Source organism: Pseudorca crassidens, chromosome 9, assembly GCF_039906515.1.
Source record: "Pseudorca crassidens isolate mPseCra1 chromosome 9, mPseCra1.hap1, whole genome shotgun sequence".
Classification (NCBI taxonomy): domain Eukaryota; kingdom Metazoa; phylum Chordata; class Mammalia; order Artiodactyla; family Delphinidae; genus Pseudorca; species Pseudorca crassidens.
In genome coordinates, this window is record NC_090304.1 from 44,927,717 (window position 1) to 44,945,984 (window position 18,268).

The 18,268-nt window shown below is 40.2% G+C and overlaps 1 protein-coding gene across 4 annotated transcripts in view; it reads left to right on the forward strand.

The window, feature by feature from the left end:
• Positions 1 to 954: 954 nt before the first annotated feature.
• The window catches only part of ZBED5 (zinc finger BED-type containing 5), a 32,469-nt gene continuing 15,155 nt past the window's right edge, over positions 955 to 18,268 (forward strand). Inside the window, exons 1-3 of one of the 4 annotated variants that reach the window (XM_067749897.1) lie at positions 959 to 1,194; positions 2,814 to 2,929; positions 3,976 to 6,309. In XM_067749897.1, the coding sequence (XP_067605998.1) occupies positions 4,149 to 6,233 (2,085 nt within the window). In that variant the 5' untranslated portion in view covers positions 959 to 1,194; positions 2,814 to 2,929; positions 3,976 to 4,148 and the 3' untranslated portion in view covers positions 6,234 to 6,309. Of the gene's footprint in view, positions 1,195 to 2,813; positions 2,930 to 3,975; positions 6,310 to 18,268 lie in introns of those variants that run through there. The other 3 variants (XM_067749896.1, XM_067749898.1, XR_010946144.1) reach the window with 3 other exon arrangements.

An 18,268-nucleotide genomic window follows, 5' to 3' on the forward strand; every position in this document is an offset into this window, starting at 1 on the left:
TTTCTACGGGGCCTCGAAAATCTAAAATATTGCAAACAATAGGACCCACTGTTTAAAGCTACACGTATTTTAACAAATTCCCTCCAAGAAGCGTACATATTTTAAGATGCCAGTTTGGAAAAACAGACTGCAGGTCGCCACGACGGATCTCACACAGCCCGAAGCCTTTTGCTGTGTTGTTTTTAAAAAGAGGGGATGGGCGTAGAAGAAATGGGCTTAAAACACCCGATGCTACAGCTAGCAAACTGAGTGTTCCAGAGCGCTGGACGTTCCTCCGAGGAGGGAGCCACCAGTGAGGGGTGCAAAGGCACAGGAAGTGGCCTCTTTCCCGTTGACGCTGCGGAGACGCTGCTGTAACACGCGGCTCCCCGACCCCATGTGGGGTCACCCGAGAGCAGCGCCCCGGCAAGATCAGGCTCAGCTCCCAGCTCTGCGCACTAGGGGCCCCCGACACGCCAGCGTCGGGGAGGGGTGGGGAAGGGAGAGGGAGTTTTCTGCCCCGATTCCAGTGAGAAAACAAGGAAAAGAGGAGGCGGTTGCGCAATCTGGGCCTGGGGTGCGGCTCGGGGAACAAAGCACCAGCAGCCGAGACTCCGCGAATCCACTCAAATCTGCCGCCGGGGCAGAGCCCCAGTGCTTGTGGATACGCAGATTTCTCAAAGCAAGTCCAGCCCTACAGGATCACAAATGCTATCTCACAGCACCCAGGACTCTACACTGTAAACAAATGCCTGGGCTGCTCTGGCCCAGGGAAATTTGAAAACAATCGCTTCACGTCTGCCATTCAACTCAGCCTCCTCGAGCTCACGATTCCAGACTGCCAGGGGCAACGGCAGCTGGGCAACGCCTCAACCGAGCTTGGTCCTTTGCTTTGCTCCCACCCCACTGCTCAGCGCGGATTGGTGTCGGGGAGCAACTCCGGCGCTGATTGGGCGGCGGCGGAGTCGCTCAAGGAGACAGTAAGTTCGGGTGCCCCGGAGTGCTAAATTTATCTTCAGAGGAGCTACCGCGCCCGCCGCGAATTGGATCTCTATGGAGGTGGCATAGGCGGTATCCCTGAGCTGAGAGCATCGCCCGGCCCCCCGAATCCTTCTTCCCTCTGTTTTGTTTTTCATTTCTCCCCTTCCTCCCTTCCCCCCTCTCCCCTCCAGTCCGCGACGACTGGCTCTTGACCCCGTTCAGGCCTCGGTGAAGGTGAGGACCAGAGCCGCCGCGGCGGCTGAGTGGTGCGCTCTGAAATGGCCGCTGCCGTGAGCTTCGTAAAATGGCGGCCGCAGGCTCAGCTGGGGACCGCGGCGCTGCTCCGCAGCCCAGCCGCAGCCGAGACCCTTCTCTCCATCACTGATGGAGATGAAGGAGAAAGATAGCGGCGGGTGCTGAGACGTTTTCCTGTGGTTGTTAGCTGAGGCGACCGCCCGGGGACGCGAGAGCAGTTCCGTAGGCGAGGGTGGACGCCCACAGGAAGCCAGCCCCCCAGCTGTGGTGGGCAGCGCGCTCCTGTGACAAGGAGCAGCCGAGGGATAGGTGGCCGGGCCGCCCATCGAGGTGACCGTTGAAAAAAAGCACTTAGGTGCTGGACGGAGTGTCTGTGCCCACCTCCTGCCTCGGCTTATGAATGGACTGCACTCCTACCCAGCCCTCCTGCCCCACGGGTATTGTTCAGAGCAGGAACCGCCTTAGGGTGGGGGTTGAATGGAGGGTGCTACCTGTCACCTTAGCCGAAGAGACAAAAGATGAGGTTTCCCCCGCCCCTTTTCAGGGAGTCGAATAGAAGCTTTAGGGAGTCCAGTCTCTTTGTCCTCGAGAGATTCGGGGAAGCACCTCTAAAAAGGTGGAACTGAGGCCCTCCGAACAAAGCGTTTTCACTCCGTCGTGTCCGTCTCTGGTAGCAGGGGAGAGGAATCCTAAATTTTGAGGTCACCCAGCGTTTCCATGAAGTTCTCGGCAGCTAAAGCGCATTCAGGACTGTGAAAGGACGGTCTACTCTTTCGCTCCCAGGAATGAAGATGTAGGGCTTTCTCCTGCTGCCAGTTTGAGACCCTCGACTTTCTGGCAGTTGTAACCCATTGTAATTCATTTCTCTCTGCACCATCCAACTCCTGGTAACAGATTTTTTAGTGCTTGAGAGATTAAGAGTATTCAGGGACACACAAGCAGTGACTAGGCACGTGGGCTCTGCAGTCGAACTTTCTGGGTTCCGTTCTGAGTTCTTCACAGATGTGTTAACTTAGCAGGTGACTTAGCCTCTCTGTATCTATTTGTTCATCCCTAAAGGGGGGTTTTTAATAATAGTCCCTGACTCTCACGTTTGTTTTGAGGATTAAGTGACCTAATCTAGGAAGGATTTAGCAGTTACTGGCACATAGTAAACAGTGATCACTCAATAAACATTAGTAAGTTAAGGAGCTTGGTTATTGAGACAAGAGTGGTTGTAACAAAAAAGCATAGTTCATGTAACCCTTCCATGTATAATTCCATTTTAGATTACTTTCAGTGCTTAGTTTTAGAGACACTAAGGTGTGGCTGTACTTTTAAAAGTTAGGTTTCGCTTCTGAGAGTTTTTAATGTTTTTCTTTGAAGTCAGTGGATGGGGGAGCGTTACAAAATAATGAAATTACCAGGGTATTAAACAGGACGAAAATATTAACATTTTTACTATGTTAGGCATCTTCTATTTCAGTCTAAGATCTGCATTGCAGTGAAGAATCATTTGCACTGCCTGGCTCTAAAATAAATTGTAAAGAATGGTCATCTTAGAGGTGTATAGTTCGTTCTCCTTTTGTAGTGTCTAATTTTATTTTTTCTCATTCTAGGCTTTTGGTTACTCCCCTTCCACCCTATCCCTTAATTTCATTTTTTTTGAAGCGTCTGCGTTTCAAGCTGCCAAGGTGGAGAGAGTGATTGCAGAAGGGAGTGCTCCTCATTTCAGGTATCTTACCCTCTAGCTGTTACTGAGAAAACCATTTTAATTCAGGATCTGATACGAGAATCCAAAGCTTACTCTGAGCCAAATCATAAAGTTTAACTCAAACTTTAAATCAAACTAGCTATATTTAGGTAGACACTAAATTTGAATGCCTTAACTTATAAGGCTGGTATTCATCAGAGGTCCTAAAATTTGCATTACCCTTCCATTTAATTATGCTTTTAAAAAACTATTATATGAGGAATAAACCTATTTAAATGAGAGTTTTCTTTAGGTCTTCGTTAAGCCTTCACCTAGAGTAATGGGATGGAGAGTAATCAGTAAAATATATGCATTATTTTGAATGAATCTTATTTTGGATAATATAAATATTTATGTAATTTAAGTCCAGAGAAATAGTAGCTAACTTTTGGTTTACAGTTTATTTTTCAATGTTAACACACAGTGTTTAGATACACCAGAATTCTGTGTCTTGCAAAACTTTGAACTGTTTGTGTTTTTGACATAGCTTATCAGAATAATTACTAGCCCTGAAAGGAGCCTTAAGATGTATGACGGTGTCAACAGTGAATGTATCTAATGGCAGTAGGCATCAGAAAGCTAGAAGAGATTCCAAGATACTGTATATCATGAAAGGGGATGATAAATTATGGCCCCACGCTGTCTGTTTTTATAAATAGAGATTTATTGGAACACAACTTGCCCATTCTTTAACGTTTTGTCTATGGCTGCTGCCATGCTACAACTACAAAGCTGAGTAGTTGGCAGCAGAGACCATACGGCCCATCAGGTAAAAAACATTTACCGTATGGCACTTTACAGGAGAAGTTTGCCAACCCTGCCATGGGACCTCAAGGTCCCTTCCTTAAAAATGCATTTATCAACTCATTATTTCTTAGTCCAATGGTTCCCATACTGTGTTTTATAGAAGATTAATGTTATCTTAAGTTAATAAGCATTGTGAGAAAAAGATCAATGCTAACAATAGTTTCTTCTTTTAGAATTTATTTTTAAATGTAAGTTTAAGACTACTAAACTCATTTCTATAGCTTTTATTTTTATGTGATAATCTACCTTTAAGAAAAGGTGTGCCATACCTGAGAGCACCAGGAAGTCGAATGAGAGATCACCTGATACACGAACGTGTGATGTTCCATCTGCGCGTTGATGCATAGGCAGCACTTACAAATTAACTGATGTGTTGCTATATATCATCTCTTTGATGGTTGCTCATCTTCTGTGTATCCTGTCTTATAATTTCAACACATTTGTGATACTCAATGTTTATTCTAAATTAACCATGTTTTGTACCACAAATTCATTGCCTATGGATCTGTTGCTGAAACAAGGAAGTCTTAAACAAGAAGTAGAATCTTTTTGTTATCAAATTGTGTCTGAATCAAATGATCAAAAGGTTGGAATATTACAGAGTGAAGATGAGCAGTTGCAGCCTGCAGTTTCTAAAAATTCAGAAGGTGAGCTTTCCAGGGTCAAATTTATGTCCAATTCCAACAAAATAACAACATTTAGTAAGAAACCAAAAAGAAGAAAATATGATGAAAGTTATTTGTCTTTTGGATTTACTTACTTTGGAAATAGAGATGCACCTCATGCCCAGTGTGTATTATGTAAGAAAATTTTATCAAATAGCTCTTTGGCCCCTAGTAAGCTTCGAAGACATTTGGAAACTAAACATGCTGCATACAAAGACAAAGACATAAGCTTTTTCAAGCAACATCTTGATTCACCTGAAAATAATAAACCCCCAGCACCTAAAATTGTCAATACAGATAATGAAAGTGCTACAGAAGCATCATACAATGTAAGTTACCATATAGCCCTGAGTGGAGAGGCTCATACTATTGGAGAATTGCTTATCAAGCCTTGTGCAAAAGATGTGGTGATGCGGATGTTTGACGAACAGTATAGTAAAAAAATAGATGCAGTACAACTATCAAACAGTACTGTTGCACGTCGAATTAAGGATCTAGCTGCTGACATTGAAGAAGAGCTTGTTTGTAGACTGAAAATTTGTGATGGGTTTTCACTGCAACTAGATGAATCAGCTGATGTTTCAGGACTTGCTGTGCTGCTTGTGTTTGTTCGTTACAGGTTTAATAAATCTATTGAGGAAGACCTACTCTTATGTGAGTCTTTGCAGAGTAATGCCACTGGTGAAGAAATTTTCAACTGCATTAACAGTTTTATGCAGAAACATGAAATTGAATGGGAAAAATGTGTTGATGTTTGTAGTGATGCTTCCAGGGCAATGGACGGGAAAATTGCTGAGGCTGTCACCTTGATAAAATATGTGGCTCCCGAAAGCTCCAGTAGTCACTGCCTGTTATATAGACATGCACTAGCAGTTAAAACAATGCCTGCATCTCTGAAAAATGTGCTAGATCAGGCCGTACAAATCATCAATTATATTAAAGCTCGACCACATCAATCCAGACTACTAAAAATTTTGTGTGAAGAAATGGGTGCCCAGCACACAGCCCTTCTTCTAAATACAGAGGTGAGGTGGCTTTCCCGAGGTAAAGTTCTTGTAAGACTTTTTGAGCTTCGTCGTGAACTATTGGTTTTCATGGATTCTGCTTTTCGACTGTCTGATTGTTTAACAAATTCATCTTGGCTGCTAAGACTTGCATATCTTGCAGATATTTTTACTAAATTAAATGAGGTTAATCTGTCAATGCAAGGAAAAAATGTGACAGTGTTCACAGTATTTGATAAAATGTCATCATTGTTAAGAAAATTGGAATTTTGGGCCTCATCTGTTGAAGAAGAAAACTTTGATTGTTTTCCTACACTCAGTGACTTTTTGACTGAAATTAATTCTACAGTTGATAAAGATATTTGCAGTGCCATAGTGCACCACCTAAGGGGTTTGCGCTCTACTCTGTTAAAATATTTTCCTGTAACAAATGACAATAATGCTTGGGTTAGAAATCCATTTACAGTAACTGTTAAACCAGCCTCATTAGTAGCACGGGACTACGAGAGCCTGATTGATTTAACATCTGATTCTCAAGTGAAACAAAATTTCAGTGAACTTTCACTAAATGATTTTTGGAGTAGCCTAATTCAAGAGTACCCAAGTGTTGCAAGGCGTGCAGTTCGTGTACTTCTTCCTTTTGCTACAATGCACCTGTGTGAGACAGGATTTTCATATTATGCTGCAACAAAAACAAAATACAGGAAAAGACTCGATGCTGCACCTCACATGCGGATCCGACTTAGCAACATTACACCTAATATTAAGCGGATATGTGACAAAAAGACACAAAAACACTGTTCTCATTAAAATTGGAGGGTTTTGCATGCCTCTTGATAACCAAATATAAGATGAAAATAAAAGATGATTTACTTCACTGATGATATCTTGGGGTTTTAAAAAAATGATTCAAATTTTTTATACCTCTTAGATTTTAAGAAAGGTAAAGAATCAAAAATTTAAACCTGTACTACTGTTGGTATTTCTTCTTCACGTAATTTCAAAGGGTTCCATGGTCATGACTGTGGGAAATATTGATTCACAAGGAAAAGTCCCAGTTTCCTAGCATGATGTATCTTTTTAGGAGCTAATCGCTACCAATGTTTCTAAGCATGCCACCCTGTAACCCTCCAATCACAGGGACCTTCTTGCCTAAACATATCACTGTATTATGCTTTCAGGTCTCAAAAAACCATTCCTTCTCCTTGCTTCCTGACAGACTCCTATTTGCTTTTCAACCCTTTGACTTAATTTATCTTCAGTACTTTCATTCTCTAAATCTTTCTATTTGGCCCTATTTTTTGTGTATGTCTCAGCTGTGAACTGCTTGGTGGTCTCATAATTTCCAGTGTTATTGGACTGAGCTGTTATATGATCTTATCCAGCTCTATGTCTCCATTATCTGGCAGAAGACCTTACTAAAGTAGATGCTAAATAAAGGAAAAAATGTTGGTGAAGGTGAACCAACAAAAAATGGAAGAGGGCATGGTAGCTTATATTTGTATGCTATCGTGTATAGAATGCTACTCTTTGTGGTTTGGGCTCAGTCATTCCATTACCTAGAATTTAGTGTGGCCATTAAGGAGAAGTTACTGGGGAATGTCAGAGCTTTGATTCGAGTTGAACTGGTGGGGAGGTGGAGGGAGTGTGAAGAATATTTTCAGATTTTCTTTGTTTCTCAATTTGTGTATAGATTATTGCCGATTCAATATACTATAGTCTAAATTAACGAGGCTTTACTGTACTTGAAGATGATTGGACTTGAAACCGCTATCAGTGTATTCTTAGAATACTATGAAAGATTTCCTTTTTTTTTTTAAGATGTTGAGGGTAGGAGTTTATTAATTAATTAATTTTTGCTGTGTTGGGTCTTCGTTTCTGTGTGAGGGCTTTCTCTAGTTGTGGCAAGCGGGGGCCACTCTTCATCGCGGCGCGTGGGCCTCTCACTATCGCGGCCTCTCGTTGCGGAGCACAGGCTCCAGATGCGCAGGCTCAGTAGTTGTGGCTCACCAGCCCAGTTGCTCCGCGGCATGTGGGATCCTCCCAGACCAGGGCTCGAATCCGTGTCCCCTGCATTAGCAGGCAGATTCTCAACCACTGCGCCACCAGGGAAGCCCACTATGAAAGATTTCTCACTGACATTCCTGCCTCTAGTCTTCTCTTCCATGTCACATCACCCAACACAGTTCACCAACTCAGGGTTAAATGTTTTTTGTGTTATTTCTATAGTCAAGACCTACCATATAACTACTAGATAGCCATTATTTATTTAATCTCACTTATTCAAACCCACTCCCCATTTTGGGGAAGAGGAGAACCTCCCCTCCCTAAGGTAGAATGTGATAGAATGATTAAGCTTAGGTACCTGCTCCACTACTTAATTAGCTTTTTTTTTTTTTCTTTTTTTGGCGATGCCGAGCAGCTTGTGGGATTTTAGTTCCCCGACGACCAGGTGTTGAACCCAGGCCCTCGGCAGTGAGTGCTCGGAGTCCTAACGACTGGACCACCAGGGAATTCCCTAACTAGCTCTTTAACTTTGGTCAATTTGAGCCTTTCTGAACCTATTATCTCATTTGTAAAATTGTAATTATGCCTTCTTTAAAGAGTTATTAAGATAAAATGACTATGTATATAAATCTAACAGTGGGTAATCAGGAATAGATAAGTGACTTACATTAGTTCCTTGCCATATCCAGCCATGTTCCAGTCAAACTCACTCCACACTCACACTTCCAGTCTGAGTTTTTATTCTGTGTGGAGATCTAAGAGGCTATATAGGACCTGACCTAATATGAGGCAGCAAGGTTAAGTATTTTTAGCCCAGGCTTTTTCTCCTTTGTCACATTAAGCACCTATGTACCTGTCAGTTACTCTGCTAGATGCTTGTGTGTTATCAGTAATCTTACAACAATCCTATGGGATTAGGTAATTTCTGAATTTGCCCAAGGTCACACAAGTAGCAGAACCTAGTTTAAAGTGGCCTTTTCTGACAGTACTTTTGCCTTCGTTGCATTTCAAACTTTTCTAAGAGCATCAAAAAATGACTTGGGAGTATAGCTAAAACTCCTTAATAAGATGTGGGCATTTCTTTGAAATCTGTGCTTTCTTGTCTAAATTCATCCAAAATAGCCATCTACTTCAAAGCATGACTGCTTGTTTTAGTATAAAAATATGTAACAGGGATTAAATTGCTATCAAGTAAAATTAATTCTCCAGAAAGATTCATGATACTCATACATGCAGTACTTTTTGTCAGCTGATCCCAGAATTAAAGGTACGCTATCTCGAGAAGTATGTACAATGCCATGATGTGTACATTTGGCTGGTGCCTCAAGTGTGGTAACCAGACTCCCTGTGTGATTGCTGAACGTGAGCCTCTGCTTAGGTCATCTGTCCAGGATGTAAGCCTCTTGAGATATAAGACCTCTCGCTTTCTAGTCCTTTACCCCTAACCACCTTCTCTGAGAGGCTGCTTTTCTGCATTGAAACCCAAATCTATTGACTGAGACACTGCTAACTGCTACTAGACCTGTTTAATGCCGGCACTACCCAACTTGGTTCTTGATGTCAACTACTGACCTGTTCTATAACCTATCAGGACTAACCTATGGGTACCATGTGCAGCTAGTGAGAACAGACTTTTGTACCTAAAGGTAGGTCTTGTACCTGCTGGATGACGGGCAATCTAGTTCCAGACAGCAACTTCTTTATTACTCTAACCCACTGTAGTTACCATGACTGAATCCCAAAAGAGGAGATTCTTTCCCTTTATATTTAAACTCTACCTACCCTTCAGAATCAACCTTCCTTAAATAAAACCAAAGCAAAGTAAATCTTGAGCACTCAGATTCCCTTTATTTTGTACCTCCAAAAACCTTTGGTTACCATTCTGCCAGTACTCCCTAAGGCTCCAAATACTAGAGGCTCTATCTAGAAGTAGAGGGAAGGCTGACAAACACCGTCACACAAAAGAAAACTCTAAAGGAAGAAATGGGTGGCGTTCTACTTAATATTGCAAGAGATATTTGGGGGCTAAATAACATGGCAACCTCAAATGACAGCTCCCCTTCTTGCCTGCATGAAACAGTGAAGTTCCTGTAATGTATCCAATCCAAAAGGGCTGTCCCACTTTTTTTTTTTTGCCTGTTTCTGAAATTAATTTAGTTGGCAACCCATTCTCCATGAATAAAAATACGAACCACAAATGTTTCTTGTATTAGTCAAGGCTCTCAGTTGTAATTTATAGAAACCCAAATCAAACTTACTCAAGTCAGAAAGTTTTACTTATTGGTCAGTGTTTGCAGTAGCCTCAGGGATGATTGGATCTTTGTTTAGATGATATTATCAGGAATCTCTCTTTATCACTTTGGGGGTTTTTTGTTTTATTGAGGTATAGCCAATGTACAATATTTTATATACATTATCCCACTTTTAATCCCTATAATTCAAGTACAATTGATCCTTGAACAACACAGGTTTGAACTGCATGGGTCCACTTATACCCAGATTTTTTTCAGTAGTAAATTATACAGTGCTTACATGGCCCATGGTTAGTTAAATCCGCGGATAGGGAGGGGTGACTATAAGTTATACGCAGATTTTCAACTTCGCGGAAGGTTAGCACCCTTGACCCCCATGTTGTTCAAGGGTCAAGTGTAATTGAAATTGCCTTGATTTTTTTTTGTCTTTTTAAAAAAATTTTATTGAAGTATAGTTGATTCACAGTGTTGTGTTAATTTGTGCTGTACAGCAAAGTGATTCCGTTATATATATTACTTTTCATATTTTCCATTATGGTTTGTCACCGGATATTGAATATAGTTCCATGTGCTATACAATAGGACCTTGTTGTTTATCCATCCTATATATAATAGTTTGCATCTGCTAATTCCAAACTCTCAATCCTTCCCTCCCCCACCCCACTTCCGCCTGTCTTGATTTCTTAATGAGGATTGTTTCCTATGTAAATCTTGCCCTAGTACCACACGTATATAAATACACAAATTGTAATCTCTTGTAGTTTAGACTTCTTTGGGATCATTCATAGATTTAGCAAGTTTCTAGTAATACTGTAAGTGCTCAGTGAATTGAATTCCCTAACTTAAAAGGTAAGGTATTAAGGTGAAATATAATTCATACTATAACATTATGAAAATTAGCTTTAAAATTCTTGGCTTCAACTTAAACAGATAAGGCAGTAACTATTCTTTGTCTTTCAAAGACTTCAGAAGCAGCATTTTTTTTTTTTTTTACTCTGTACAAGGTTTTCTTTTTTGTTTTTAATTGTAGGAAAATATACATTACACAAAATTTACCATTTTAACCACTTTTAAGTATACAATGGCATTAAGGACCATCACCATCATCCGTCCCCAGAACTTTTTCATCTTCCCATACTGAAACTGTCCCCATTAAACATTAACCCCCCCATTCTCCTCCCCTAGTCCCTGGCACTCATTATTTGCATTTTCTGTCTCTGAATTTGGCTACTCTAGGGACCTCATAGTGGAATCATACAGTATTTATCCTTTTCAGTCTGGCTTATTTCACACAGCTATAAATAGGTTCATCTATGTTGTAGCATGTGCCAGAATTTCCTCTTTCTAAGGCTGAATAGTTTTCGTGTGTGTGTGTGTGTGTGTATACACGTTTTGTTTATCCAGTCATCCATCAATGGACACTTGGGTTATATCTGTCTTTGGCTACTGTGAATAATACTGCTGTGAACATGTATCACAGTCACAAATATCTTTTTGACTGCCCAAAGCAGCATTTATTAATAAGCCCCCTGTTTCCTTAAAAATGCAATTTTACTCTCCAAAATATAATTCACCTACAACTCTTGAAAGAATCCAACAGCTATGTAAATCTAGGTGCCTCTGGAGCTTATGCAAGTTATTTACTTTCATTTGTTAAAGTTGGTAATAACTGCACTGTTAATTAGTTACAATGGAAAGACTTCTGAAGCAGCTATCAAGAGACTTGTGTTCTTCAACTAATTAATTGCCTTAGATAAGTTCATCCTTCTTTCTTGGCCTTAGTTTCTTCGCTTACCAAATGAAAGGGGTTGAACTAGAATGAGCTCTAACGTTCTTGTCAAATAAGTTAAAAATTTTAACCTAAATAAAGATTAGGGTGATGATAAGATGTGCTCAGTTTTTTGAAATATGTGGATTTTTCCCTTGGAAGCCAAGCCTTTTTTTTTTTTCTTTATTGAAATATAGTTGATTTACAATGTTGTATCAATTTTTGCTGTATAGCAAAATGACTCAGTTATACATATATATACATTCTTTTCCAAATTCTTTTCTATTATGGTTTATCACAGGATCTTGACTATAGTTCCTTGTGCTAGACAGTAGGACATGGTTAAGACAAGCTTTTTTTTTTTTTTTTTTGGCTGTGCCTCGTGGCTTGCAGGATCTTAGTTCCCCAACCAGGGATCGAACCTGTGCCCCCTGTGATGGAAGCACAGAGTCCTAACCACAGGACCGCCAGGGAATTCCCATAAGTCAAGCTTTTTACATTAGTCTTGTACCATAATGTTTTCCAACAACCAAATGATAAAATTTATAAATTGCCCCATCGTGGATACTTACTGGATGAAAGGAATGAAGTGCTTTTTTGGAAGGGAAATGTACATTGGAAAAACTAAAATATGTTTGTTTATGACTGTGTTGGAACCTAGTATAGTTGAAGGCATAACTCAAGCGTCAGGCAGGTTACAGTGGAAATTATTGACTAATCCCCAGCATCTATTTTCCTCTCCCAAGTTGTACCCTGATTTTCTTTCAGGTATCCAGTTTTCCCCTACATAATCCATATACTTAAGTAAAAGCTGATCTGTCTCCAGCTTCAGGAGTGGACTTGTTTTGTCTAAGATAGTTTTTTGACCCCAATTCACAAAGCAAACAGGTTTTACAATATAATCTAGGTGTGGGCATGTGTGAGCACCAGAGTTTCATAGAACAGTACTAATCCTTTGTATGTGCAATGTAATCCCAAATATATTTAATTTTTTTAATGATGAAAACTCAAAGATTAATTGTATGACCCATTCTTAGGTCCTGATCCACTGTTTGAAAAGCACCAGTGAGTGTAATGCCATTGCCCTTACAAAAATTGTTCAAGGAACCTGGCTGTAAGCCTGTTAAGGCATAGTATTGCTCTGGCCACAGTAACTGGCCCAGGAATAGCATGTGACCCAATACAGGCAAGTGAAAAGCAAGAGCAGTATTACAGGGGCTTTGACAAAAGTTGCTTCCTCACTCTTAATGAAGAGATAAATATCCTGTGTACTTGGGAGGCCTGGAATTGCTGCAACTCTTTAGCTACCAGCATGGGGATAAAGCCAATACATAGGGGCGGGCACAACCAAAAAATTAGAAATTAAACCAGAGCCCTGACTGAACCAAACTTGATCACATTCCTGCCTTTAATTTTTTTGTTGCCCAGGCCAATAAAACTATTGTTTAAGACCCTTTACATTGGATTTTCTATTACCATAGACAAAATCATCTTAACTAATATAGTGGTCTAAAGGGAAAGCAATATAAAACTAGAATTTACTGGTAAACTTAGCTGCAATGATGAGTCCCAGCCCAAACTGAAATAGTCTGATCTCTGGTTATTCTGCCATCTACCATAGTGCTATCACTCAAAACTCTGCCACTGGTAATATTTTATAGACCAGAAACTAAATCAGCACATGTATTGACATTATTAGATATTATCAAAAATGCCATTTCTCTTCGTGGGACAACTTGGTAATAAATGGATTTTACGTATTAGTTTAGGCTGGCCTAGTTATGAATCGGGTGTGTAATTCAAATTAGAAATTAACCTTGAAAACAAATCTATTCATTTTTCCTTTAACTTGTCAAAGACCCTGATAAATGTGATGGGATTTTTAAAAATTTTTTATGTTTAATAAGTCATATGCTTTGTAGGGGAAATGATCAGCCAGAAATAATTTGAGTGGTCCTCTATCTTCAAAGCTGTTTTCTGTCAAAATTGTAAACAAGTTCCCTACAAGAGTGTTTTAACTTCTCAGAAGAGTTATGTGTTGACAAGGCAAAATCTGTTACATCGCAGTTCACAAGGCTTTCTTGACAAATACCTTTGAGCAAAATAAACCCTTCCCCAAACAAGCTGGGACTTCAGGTGTAAGGTGATGATCTAAATGCCTACATTTGACTCTTACCTTCCTAAAAGTCCACAGACATGCTGAAAGAAATATCAAAGTTAGACTGAATCCACAGCAACACTAAGAAAAGGGAGTAAAGGTGTCATTACTCTCAAGAATTTACATTCTAGTGGGAAAGACAAACTATTGAGCACTATTAAGTAAATAGGTTAATGAAGGAGAATGTTAACTGAGTTAATCTGAGATAGTCTCTTTGAGAAAGTGACATTTCAGCCAAAACCTGAGTGATAAGAGGGAGCCAGTCAGTTGAAGATTGGGGAAAGAATACTCCAGATGGAGAGAAGGCAAGTGCAAACACCCGTATACAGAAAGAGCTTGGTGTGTTTGAGGAATAGGAAGATTAAACATCTGGAGTAATGCACACATGTCACTGTGCGTGTGGTAAAAATTGTCAAAGAGGTAGGAAGAAACCAAATTATTTAGAGTATTAGAGGCCAATATAAGGAGTTTGGATTTTATTTCAAGTACAATGGGAAGGCATTGTGGTCCTCACAGGGGAGAAGGGGGTGGGGATTAGGATACCATCTCCAAGGGGTATTTGTAAATGTGTGAGGGCATTGAGGACTATACCTGGGGTATTTTAAATCCATTAGTACATGATATCCACCCTTTCTTTTGAAGAGCTCAGAGTTTGGATGACACTGGGACCTTCATATACTTCTGAGAAGACCCAGAACCTTAGAGACCCCACTTTGGAAAATGTACATGTTAATTGAAAGAGTCTCCATCTCCACTCTTAAAAGGAGGGAACATATATTGGGCCTCTTTTTATCCCATAAAGCACCATGCTATACTCCTTATGGCACTGTTTTGTGGCACAAACTTGACAACTATCTAAATTTGAGGGCATGTAAAATATAATGGTGATTATCTTTTGATTATTTTTTCTTATAAGGAAATATAGTGCATTAATCAAAGACTTATGATGTATAAAAATACCCAGATTTGGCTTTCATTATGTTTTTATTGAATGAAGGGATGAATGTTGAGTCTCCAAGCCTTATCTAGTAACTCTTCAAGTTGGCTGCTAAATCATGTCCTTGTTGGTGTCGTAACTCTTTCCTATCCTTCCCCTGTCCCTCAAGGAAGAGGATCCCAGAATTCTTAGAGGGTAGAGAAGCAAAAGAGACTCACTCATCCTTAGGATTTCACTGTTGGAACTATTTGTTAACTTAATTTTTAATGATTTCAAGACTTCATATAAAGTAGCCCCTACCTCTCTTCCCAAAATAATGTAAAGAGAACTCTGGTCTGAATGGTACAGCATTGGGGTTGGCCTGGGATGACAGAGTAAGATTTTAGTCCAGGGCTTTTCTCCATGCTACTAAAACAATATTTTAAAAGTCACTCTGGATATCCATTTCTAGAGCACTTTGTGGGTCTTAGGCAGTTAATTCTGAGGTAGGTTATATAACCGTGTTACAGCTATGGAAGAATTAAGTGCCTAACACGAAGTACTTTGGGTTTAGAGAGGGGTTTTAAAATGCAAAATGTTATTTTTACTATTCTACATGTATAAATGAAAAGTAAAGTAAAAAGTCATGGTACATTGTACTGTCAATCATCAAGTACTTCTGGAGTCTTTAAAAGGCTCCCAGATACACTCAGAAACATTCATACACCATTTTCTTTCTCAACGAAGCACCTATTTCAAGAGGCAGCAGTGAGAATCGCTCTAGAATGCATCCACTTTAACAGCAACTCACTTTTCACGTAGCCCTCCCAGCTTTTAAATATACATATGGTCGATCAAAGCACCATGAATCAACCAGACAGCTGTCATCAGGAACTAAGCCAATATGACATCCCTTTTCAGGAAGGCTTTGGAAACAGTTTTCTTTCTGACAGTCAAACTGTGTACTTGTTCTAGAAAACAAGCTACTCTCAAGGCTTCAGTGTCCAGTCAGATACAATAAAGAGCTATAGTCTGTTATGGGCTTGAAGTTCTGAGTCTTAATGATTTCACAATATATTGACTACCAATTAGGATAGTCTCAGTGTTCCTGCAAACATCAGATAAGTCCGTCACTCCTTAAATTGTGCAACACCAATAAACTGTACCTATTCTATTTTTGCTTAATTTTGTATTCAAGGAAAAAAGCAGACTTTCATCAACTAAACTTTAGGCCAAAACATGAGAAATGAATAGAGCTTATGAAACAAAGCCCTGAAGTTCAAGACACAAACTTATGAAAATCAGTGAAGAATTGTTTGGTGTAGGTATGGAGGATTTATCTAGTACTTAGCCAATCAAATACTGAAACACACAACCATGCCTCTGCTTTGTATTACATCACTGCTAGTGAAATTTACTCAAATCAGGACAAAGTTGATGATAAAGGAAACGTTGCATTTCCAAGTCATAAAATATTGAAAACACACTACTCCAAAATAAACATAGGAAAGATTTAAATAATGAAACATTTTAATTTTCATTTCCAATTGCATAAAGCGGAATGTAAACTCCATGGGGGCAGAGACCTTGACTTTCTTATCTACCTCTGTATTTTCAGGACCTAGAATAATGTCTGACACCTAAGAGTTGTTCGTTAAGTGTTAGATGTCGAGATGGTAATGATGGGGAAAGGCTAGGTTTGAATCTCAGCTCTGACACGTTCTAGTTGTAGAACCTTAGACAAGTCACTTAAATTCTCTTGAAGCTCAGTTTCTTCCTCTGTAAAAGAGGAATAATATTTTAGTCTCTGTTTTTCTAATATGTGTTTTTTACAACACCACCAAGCAGTTTTCCAATTCTCAGCAGACACTGACTGAGGAGTCCTACAATTTAATTCAATTCTGACACTGTTTACCTGGAGATAGTGTCAGATCCTACAGGTTAAGGGCTCAGTCCAACAAGAGTCCCCACCAACCCTCCTTCAGACACCAATAGCAGGTACAGGTTAAATTGGAGGTTCCCATGACCCCCTCTTCCTGTTCAGTTTACTAGAGTGGCTGACAGAACTCAGAGAAACATTTACTCAAATTTACTGGCTTGTTATAAAAGTCTATAACTCAGGAACAGCCAAATGGAAGAGATGCATAGGGTAAGTAAGGTATATAGAGGAGGGAGTGCGGAGTTTCCAAGCTCACCCTCGCACGCTCTCCCCCTAGCAGGCCACTCTCCCCACATGCCCACGTGCTCACCAACCCAGAAGCTCAACTCCTGTGGTTCAAGAGTTTCTATAGAGCTTAATCTGTAGCCCTCCCCGACCTTACCCTTCCCAGATATCAGTGGGTGGGTGTGAAAGTTCCAACCCTCCAATCACTTAGTCTTTCTGGTGACCAGCCCCATCCCGTGGTTATCTAGGAGCCCCACCCTAAGTCACCTCATTAGCATAAACTCAAGAGTGCTCAAAAGAGACTCCTACTGAAAGACAAAAGGCGCTCCTATCACTAAGGAAACTCCGAGTTTTCTTTGGATGGCTCTGTGCCAGAAACCCAGGACTAAGACCACATACATTTCTTATTACACCACAGTTTTACTTATATCCCTGCTCTGAGAGTCAAATAAGATATGTATCAAAAGTCATTGTAAAACTATAGCATTATTAAAAACCATTATACTAATGCTATAACCAACAATGCTATAACAAAACATTGCCTGGTAGAGATCCTTACATCTGGCATTTTGTGTGTGTGTGTATATACACACACACACATACACACGATGCCAGGTGTTTTTAATTCATTTTTTAATTATATCTCTGTGAGGTATGACATCAGTATTATCTGTTGAATAACAATTTATTGGCTGTAAAAAACATGTATTTCCTCACAGTTTCTGTAGGTCAGGAATCCAGGCGCAGTTTAGCTCCAGACTCTGCTTCAGTGTCTCCCACGGCTGCAATGAAGGTATTGGCCAGGGCTACAGTCATTTCAAGGCTCCACTGGGGAAGGAGCCACTTCCAAGCTCACTCCTGTTGCCAAGATTCAGTTTTTCACAGGCTGCTGGACTGAGTGGGAGGCTGCCCTCAGCTCCATGACACGTGGACCTCTCTATAGTGCTGCTTACAACATGCTAGCTGGCATCATCGAAGTGAGCAAATGAGAGAGTGCCAGTAACGCAGCAGTCACAGACTTTTATAACCTATTTTGGAAGTGTTATTCCATCACTTTTCTTGTGTTCTGTTCATTAAAGCAAGTCACTAGTGAACCAGGATGCAGGCTTTCACCAGCCACCGAATCTGCTGGCACCTTGATCTTGGACTTCCCAGCCTCCAGAACTGTGAGAAATAAATTTCTGTTGATTATTAAAAATAAATAAATAAATAAAATTTTTAAAATGCAAGTTACTAGATCCAGCCCATATTCAAGAGGAGAGAATATTACACAAAGGCATGAATACCAGGAGGGAAAGATCACCTTGAGCCATTTTAGAAGGCTGCCTTCTACAGGCTCAGAGTGTTCAAGTTGCTTATCTAGTTTCACAAAGGTAATAAGTAGCAAACCTGAGATTCCAAATCACATCTGCCTGATTACAGAGCCCACAGGGTTTCCATCTACTACTCTTCTCCCAATGAATATATAGGAATAATTATAGGGTTAGCATAAACTAGTCTAGAAGTGATTCTAAAGTGTTAAAAATCTGTTCTCTAGGATAGAAAAAGCCATCTCCATCCTAATTGTTCTTCCTAGGATT